At 38.7% G+C, this 8407-nt stretch overlaps 1 protein-coding gene across 1 annotated transcript; it reads right to left on the bottom strand.

The window, feature by feature from the left end:
- On the bottom strand, nt 1-7896 carry LECT2 (leukocyte cell derived chemotaxin 2). Its single transcript, XM_032627226.1, has 4 exons — nt 7851-7896; nt 6312-6407; nt 4696-4842; nt 1-167 (listed from the first exon to the last, which is right to left on the bottom strand). The coding sequence occupies exons 1-4, from the start codon at nt 7894-7896 to the stop codon at nt 1-3; spliced, it is 456 nt and encodes a 151-aa protein (XP_032483117.1).
- Between the last annotated feature and the right edge of the window lie 511 nt (nt 7897-8407).

Here is an 8407-nt window from a genome sequence, read left to right as displayed (position 1 = left end):
TTATAGGTACACAGTAGGACCACTCAGGTCACAGTTTTCAATGTGTATGTGAGATTGTATGCCAGGATAAACTTTCTGCAAGGGCAATAGAGTGCCCAGTTTTTCTCCCTTCTTGATAGAACCTTTATATTTAATTGGCTTAATGTAGAACACTTTAATACAGAAACCTAAAAGAAAAGAAGTAGTGAAATTATTCATTATCTGGGTTTTAGCAGCCTCGAATCAGAAATTGTAAAAAAAGAAAAGAAAAAAAAAGCCAGAAATGAATTAAAAAATACAAAAAGAAAAGGTTGATTAAACTCAATGAGGGAGTAGAAGAAAATGACAGAATCATATCAGAAATGAAGATTAAAATTACAAGATGCCTAAGGAAGAATGGACTCAAATGAGTATTTTAAAAGGCATTGAAGAATAGCAGAAAAACACCAGGTAACTGAGAAAATTGACCCAGAACGATGTCAACTCCAAGACAGATTCCAATAAAACTATTAGACTTTAAAGAAAAAGAAAAATGGAAATAACAGGCACAAGAATATAAATCTTTTTAAATATCAAAAGAAAAATTTAAAACAAAGAAGACCCATCAAATAGAGAAATAGAGATAATACCATTATAATACCATAATTACAACATAAAATAATGACAGTGTTTGGACCAGATATATGAGTTGTATCTATAAATGTTAATTCATATAGTAAAAAGATTTTCCTATTGGCTTGGAAAGCAAAATGCAATTCTGTGCTGTATACAATAAAACAGTAATTGAAAAAGGCTAAAAATTCAGGACTGGAAAAGATTTGCCATGTAAATGGAAGGAAAAAGGATTATGATCCTGTTACCAGAGAGTGAAATTCAGGCCAAAAAGCGTTGAAACAAGACAAAGGAGGACAATGTATAATGCTAAATCCAATGAAGATATAATTATCCATGCAGTAAATAACACAGAAACCATCTATATAAAGGAGAGAATACAGGAGGTACAAGGATATATAGATAGAAACCCAGTAGTGACAGAAGACTTCAGCACACTTGCATCAGTGAAAACAGGTCAAGTGGGCAGAAAACATAAGTAAGGCTATAGAATTGTCCTGTCCAACACAGTAGCTGCTACCCACATGTGGCTAGTCAGTGCTTGAAATAGCTAATCTGAATTAGATGTGCTTTAAGTATAAGATACACACTGGATTTTGAAGACAGTACTCCCCAAAAAGTAAAATATTACTAATTATTATATTAATTGCATTTTGAAATAATTGGAGGTATTAAGTTAAATACGTTGTTAAAATTAATTTCACTGTTTCTTTTTACTTAATATGATTACTGAAAAGTTAAGATTGCATATGTGGCTTTTATTATACTTCTGTTGGACAGTACTGCTATAGAAGATCTATGGAAAATTAATAAGGTGCGTTTTATGTACATATATTAAACAAAAATATGTGCAAGACCTCTACATTGATACTAATACAACTCTAATTAAGTTACTAATACAACAGTGTAAGAAGACCTAAATAAATGGAAGATTTAACAAGTTCATTGATTGGATGACTTTCATTACTTTTAAGATATCAGTTCTTCTCAGTTTGATCCTGTATGATGAATGCAAACCCCAAGTCCCAGCAAAATTTTTGGTGGAAATTGACAAGCTGATTCTGTAATTTATTTGGTAATGCAAAGAACCCAAGAATTGCCAAGACAATCTGAAAGAAGATCAAAGTTGGAAGATTTATACTATTTATATCAAGATGTATTTTAAAGCTATGGTAATTAAGACAGTGCAGTATTTGTGGAAGATTGACAAACTGGCCAGTGAAACACAATAGAAGGACCATAAACAGACCTATGTATATTCAGACCCTGATCTATGACAAGAGATACTGCCGTGCGGTAAGGAAAAAATGGTCTTGGCAAGTTCATGGTACTGAGTCAGATGTCGATACGGGGGGAAATTTTGATCCCTATCTCATTCCTTGCACAAAAACCAATTCCAGATGGATTATAAATCTAAGTATGAATGATGAAGCGATAAAGCTTGTACACAGAAACATAGGGACAATACCTTTATGACTAGGGTGGGCAAATGTGTCTTAAACGGGTAATAAAAATGCGTCAAAGGTAAGGGAAAATATTACTAAATTGGACTGCATTAAAAATAAGAATTTTTGTTTATTAAAGAACACTAGAAAAGTGAAAAGGAACCCATAAAGTGGGAGAAGATAGTTACAATACATATATTGGACAAAGGACTCATATCCAAAAGACACAAAAAGCTCCCACATACCAATAAGAAAAAGGCAAAAAAGCCAGGGCAAAAGACATGAATAGGCACTTTGCGAAAGACAATATCCATGTTATCAATAAATATGAGAAGGGGCTCAATGTCATTAGCCATCATGGAAATGCAAATTAAATTTAAGTGAGATACCGTTACATACTCATCAGAATGGCTGAAATGAGAAAGGTGGCTAGATAACACCAAGTATTGTGTATGGAGTAACTGGAACTTTCATACACTCCTGTTGGGGCTGTGAATTGGTACCACTACTTGGGGAGACTGGGTGGCAGTACCTTCTAGCACTGCAGATACATATACCAAGTAACCCAGCAACTCCACTCCTCCAGCGTTCTGCCAGTTGCTGAGTATATCGATTCCAGTTACGCATTCTGGTACCGGCGAAATCACCACAGGGTGGATATGTGGATGCACTAGATCAACTGTAGGATGGACCCTAGGAAAAAACTATGTTGATCACCTGACCCTAGAAGCCCCTAGTCTGATTGATGGACTACAGTGGCTTGGGTCTTTAGGAATTACTGTCAGTTTTGAGCGAGTCTCTTCTTCCCAGTATACAATCATCCTGCTGAAAGGCAGCAGGTCCTTTGGGGGATGGCTAGAAGTAAGGGTTACAGTAGAAATTTTTGGCGTTGTAATAGGGCCCTTCCTCAGAAGGACTCAGCCTCTCTTTCATTCAAGGGGCTCTGGGACTGTGAACTGGCTCAAGTCTGGGAATTGGTGGATGGTGTTGGGAGGAAGGTTTTGAGACCCAGTATTGTCATGATTGAAGTCAGAATTTTGTTCATCAGACCTAGAGTGTTTCCATTTATACAAATCAAATAAGGCTTTAGTAGGCTGCCCATGTATTCAGTTCTAGGTCACCATGATTAACTAGACAATGCCACAGGTCTCTGCTTCTGATGTACCTGATTACTGCTTCAGCTCTGCTCCCTGTTGGATAACCATGCCAGCCTTGGCTTCTAAGTGGACTCCATTCAATGGCAGTAGTTCCTCTTGTCATTTCAGGCCTAGAGAGGATAGCCACCAGATAGCTCCTCAAGGATGTGGGCTCCCTCACAAAGTGTTTCTCACAGCCTTAGTGAGAGGAGTGTCTTCCGGATCCACTCCCAACAGGAATGCATGTTTATGTTAATGAAAAGAAATGTACAGAAAGTTCATAGCAGCATTTTCATAATCGCCTGAAACGATATTGCCCAGATGTCCGTTTAGAGAAGAATGATTAAATAGGTGAAGATATATGCATACAATGGAATGCTCTACATCGATAAGGATGAAGGGACTTAAACTACATGCAAAAACATGAATGAATCTCACAAACCTTATGTGGAGTAAAAGAAGCCCCACTCAAAAGACTGCATGCTGTTTAATTCTATTTAAATCATTTTCAGAAACAGGCAAAGCTAATGTGTGGTGGGATAGTAATCACCCTTGCTGGGAGTTATGACTAAAAGGTAGCACAAGGGGTCTTTGAACTGCTGCTGATATTCTTTTTCTTGATCTGATGGAACCAACAGGCTACACAGGTGCGCTTACTTTGTGACAATTCATGGAGCTGGCCATTTTTGCTTTGTGCACTTTGCTGTGTGTATGTTCTACGTCAATCCAGTTAAAACAACCAAACAGGGGCTTCCTTGGTGGCGCAGTGGTTGAGAATCTGCCTGCCAATGCAGGGGACACGGGTTCGAGCCCTGGTCTGGGAAGATCCCACATGCCGCGGAGCAACTGGGCCCGTGAGCCACAACTACTGAGCCTGCGCGTCTGGAGCCTATGCTCTGCAACGAGAGGCCACGATAGTGAGAGGCCCGCGCACCGCAATGAAGAGTGGCCCCCGCTCGCCGCAACTAGAGAAAGCCCTCGCACAGAAACGAAGACCCAACACAGCCAAAAATAAATAAATTAATTAATTAATAAAAAAAAAAAAAAAAAAAAAACAACCAAACAATAAGCCCAGCACCTGGAGTACCAGGAGGCCCAGCTTTACCTAGAACGTAGAGCATTTGAAAATAGTTCACATCAACTCTTGCAGAGATGCCAACATTTTCGAATTGTGGGATTTTGGTGAATGAAAGCGTCTGTTCATTACAGTTAATACCGCAGTGCTGAAAGTGATTTTGCTTGTAGATTGTTAAGCAAAGCCACATGGGCCTCAAGGAAGAAAGCCCTTCAGTCAACTATAGAGTTAGGTGGGGAGTGTATGCATAAAGAAGATGACTTCAGGGAAAGTGGTGGAACATCTTTGAAAATGCAAGGGCTGCTTTAGTTTGGTACCCTTTGTCCTTTAGGTCCTAGGTTTTGTCACTTTGAAGGAAGAATGAAACGTCTTTGTATAGAATACGCATTAAATAAATAAGCATCAAACATCTCCAGTATGCGCTCCAGGTATATACACCACCCCTTACCTCTTCCAGAGATCCGAACACCATTATCGATGGCATTTTTGTTTTTATAAGGTTTCTCCTGGCCCACAATCCTTCCGGTGAAAGGTGCATACACAGTAGATCCATCCGAGCACAAGACATACACACCCTGGTGAAGGCTGTGATTTCCAGGATGTAAATAAGAATGAACAGACTGAGGAACTGCCCTGGGAATTTTATTACCCAGGAACATGGTGTCAGCCCACTGTTCCCAGACCAGGGTATCAAAAGTTGAAGCTGCTGGAACGTGTTGGAATGTCCCAGGTTTCCTCACTCTGTTTACCCAATTTTCACCTCCTCCTCTGCAGGTTGTAATAACGATGTTATAAAGGTTAAAACATTTAAGATAGCAAAACACAGGAAGCCTTTAAAAATGTTAGCCATTATTATTATATGGCATTTTGGGGAAATGAGGCAATCCGTGTAAGTAAATTTTATAGATAACTGAATCTTGACCCCTGCAAGACCACTTAGAAAAGAGATGACTTTTTATGGGAACCTATGATAAAAGAATCATATGTTACCCTAGTCTTATTTTTCTCCCAGTGATCCGTAAGTCATTATAAACATCATTTATTGTGTATGGTTTTAATATAGTGAGTGATACCTCCTGCATTTATTAAAGTGTGTGGAGCACAAACACAAAATGATCCCAGGTTGTGAGATTTCTTGTCGTCTCCACCAGTCCTCACTGTTGACACTATGCGAGTTCTCCACCCGCCTCTTCTCCCTTCTAATAGTCTACCTGAAAGATTCACTAGGACTGTTAGCATCATGTGTAAAGCAACACTGAGCAGATTCCAGGTGAGGAGCCAGTAAGTTATTGTATGAGTCAAGTGCATAAAGTTTAGGGTGTGAACTCATTGAGTCTTAATTTTGGCAGTTCAGCGGCCACTTTCCCCTATGTCCTGTCTCTTAGCACTATTCCAGGTATGTGAGGTTGCTTTGTAAGTAGTATCTGTGTGAGTGAGAGTTGTTCTGTGATTAGGACGGAGATCAGTGATACAGTTGGACACATGGCTATTTCATCAGAAAGTGGCACTCCCAAGGTAGTACTGTGCACTGTTGAAAGTTCACATGTGTGTCTCTCACTGTCTGGAAGAGATGACCTGCTTAGGGCCAGCCTCAGTTGTTCACCTCCCAGAGCCTGGGTCAGTAACACCATGGTTTGATGGGAAGAGGATCCAAAAGCCTGAATTCTAGTCCAGCCTTCACCACCTCCAACTGTGTTTGGCAAGTCCCTTAACCCTTTGGTGCCCCAGTTCAAGTTCCTCATCTATAAAATGGGACAGTAATGTTTGGCTTCCACCTTGGAAAAGCCAGGTGAGGTGAGTCAACGTGTGAAAACATTGAGAGAAAACACTGCTCTCCTCTCTCTTGCCCTTGTTCAATGCTCTGTTCCTAATTCAGAGCGCAGAGTTGACGCCCTGTTCTTGGAAGTTGCTCCAAACGTGGTAATGTAACTGGTTATATCTCTGAATTTTCCTGCTGTCGGAAGGGAGAAGATGGTGAGCACTTGAAGAAACTTCGGGCAAGGACACTAAGCAGAGAGGTTACGAGCCAAAAGAGGATATGGTTATGTGTGAAACCCTGTTACCTTTGAGCCGTGTACTGGCCACAGCCGTGGCTGTCACATGTCCTGATCTCATTGGAAGACTTGCCAGCACATATAGTAGCCCATGGCCCAGCCAGTGCTAAAAAGGAGAAACAGGAGAAGCACATTTCCTGACCACATATTCCCAATCTCTACTATCCTTGTGTCTCCCAGTAGATTGAAAAATTCTGTTTTCACTATACTTTCTCTCTAATTTTTCTGTAGTTTAAGGGGTGGGCTTCCTTTAACTCCTGATTCAGCTATAAAATGGGCTTTTCCCCTGGTCACGGAAGTCTGTTTTATGACATGTAGAGTATTTGTGTGTTTCTTTATAAGCATTTACCTTTATCATTATAGTTTGTTTCAGATTATTCATTAAACAGTGGTATAGATTGCACTTTTCAGATTTTTTTTTGCTCATGACTTGGTATGGGGACCGCTATGTTTAGGTTAAACAAAATAAACAGCATGGCTCAAACAAAGAATTCTAGAAATTCTTTAGTTACTTGAGTAACTTTGAAATGTTCTTTATTGCTAGTCTTCATAATCAAATCCAAGAAAATGTTTGAATTAAAGCAGAAGCAAACTCTGCACTATAGCAGAGTTTATTTAACAGGAAATAAATCTCTTTCATATTTGCAAACATAGAAGAGGAGATTCTTAGAAATAAAAACATGTCAAACTAATTTAGCCTAGAGTGGAGTGAGAAGAGAAAGTGGGGAAGGGAGTAAAACAATTATTTAAAAAATTATGAAGCAGTAAAACATGGAGGAGCACGCTGGCTCTCTTTGTGTATTTTGTGCAAACTTTGTTTTTAGTGCGACTTCTCTTTAATAGAGTAGGCACTTGATAAATGTTTATTTGAATTAAATTTCCTGGATTTCCAATTGTTAACGTTCACAGAGAGATGCGTTAAGAAACTCGTCCTTTTACTTCAGGACAGACTAACAAAAACAAGTAAAAGCAAGAATCTGCTAATTTGGTTGTTGATTTTATTTAAAGATATTTTGCTATTCATTAATATATGTGCTATGAAGAGAAGCTACAGAATATGGCCGTTAAGCATATTCTTGAATATATCTCTAGAAGGTGGGTTTCATAAGTCTTATACCTCGGAGCCAAGCTTCAGATCCCTTTGGCAACTAATATTTAGCCTTCAGAATTGAGACATATATTAGACAGTTTATTAATTTATTCATTTTCTCTTGTGCTGTGGCAGTTCCCCTTGTCCTAATCCATACTAGTCTCTGTATCAGGAGTTTTATAAATCAGGTTCTTATACAAACTTTATTTTCTAATTTTGTTCTGATTAAGTCCTAGACTAAGATGGAAAGACTTTTCTATTTCTCTCATTAAAGGAACAGAACATTCAGATGGAAATCATTGAGGACCACCCCTCTCCCCATGTATCCTTCCTGTTCCACTTTTAATAACCAAATAGACAAGTTTCTGTTGTGATTATGATGTTAATGACTTTTAAATCTATCCTTGAAATCAGTTTTCAAAAGTCAGCCAAGATTGTAAAATTGTAATTTTGACTTACCAGGTGAAATCAAAACAGCCGGAAGGAGGACTCCTGTGGAAAACATTTGGCTTTGGTCTCCCTTAGGATGCGTCTTCCTCTGATTCTTAGGATTGCCCCTATGCTCTCTTAGAAGAATACTCAAGTTTGAATTAGTATTTTCTAGCTATTTAGCCTTAGAATGCTGCATCTCTCATATCTTTAATTTGTTATGAGACACACAAAACAAATATGAGAACGGGGGGGGAATCAGATTCTGATATTCCATGGATAGCTGTTTGGCTCATATGTAGGACCTATGTAAAAGCTTTTTTTCTGAGGAAGCTAACTTTATTGGAAATGCTGACTAAATATTAACAGAAAGTGATAAGGCTGGGTGAAGAGTGACTCTTTCCTGGGCTGTGACTGGTGGGAGAATATCCCGTGAAAAATTGAACGCTTAGTACTATCTTCTAGAAGATCTACCTTTCATTTCCTGGGTAGGACATATTTCAGAAAAGACCATTAATAATGTATGACCCTCTGTAACATATTCTTTAGTATATATCCCTTGGGTTTTTTTGGATCATCAGTTCAGT

The sequence above is a fragment of the Phocoena sinus genome, chromosome 3 (assembly GCF_008692025.1).
Source record: "Phocoena sinus isolate mPhoSin1 chromosome 3, mPhoSin1.pri, whole genome shotgun sequence".
NCBI lineage: Eukaryota > Metazoa > Chordata > Mammalia > Artiodactyla > Phocoenidae > Phocoena > Phocoena sinus.
The sequence above is the reverse complement of the archived record's forward strand: the minus strand, read 5'-3'. Positions and strand labels throughout refer to the sequence as shown.

Coding starts and splice junctions, on each gene's coding strand:
- LECT2 (XM_032627226.1), bottom strand. CDS start 7,896: ATGTTTTCCACAGGAGTCCTCCTTCCGGCTGTTTTGATTTCACCTG. Junction 4,843..6,311: donor TGGCCAGTACACGGCTCAAA/GGTAACAGGGTT, acceptor ATTTACATCCTG/GAAATCACAGCCTTCACCAG. Junction 168..4,695: donor TGTTCGGATCTCTGGAAGAG/GTAAGGGGTGGT, acceptor CTTTTCTTTTAG/GTTTCTGTATTAAAGTGTTC.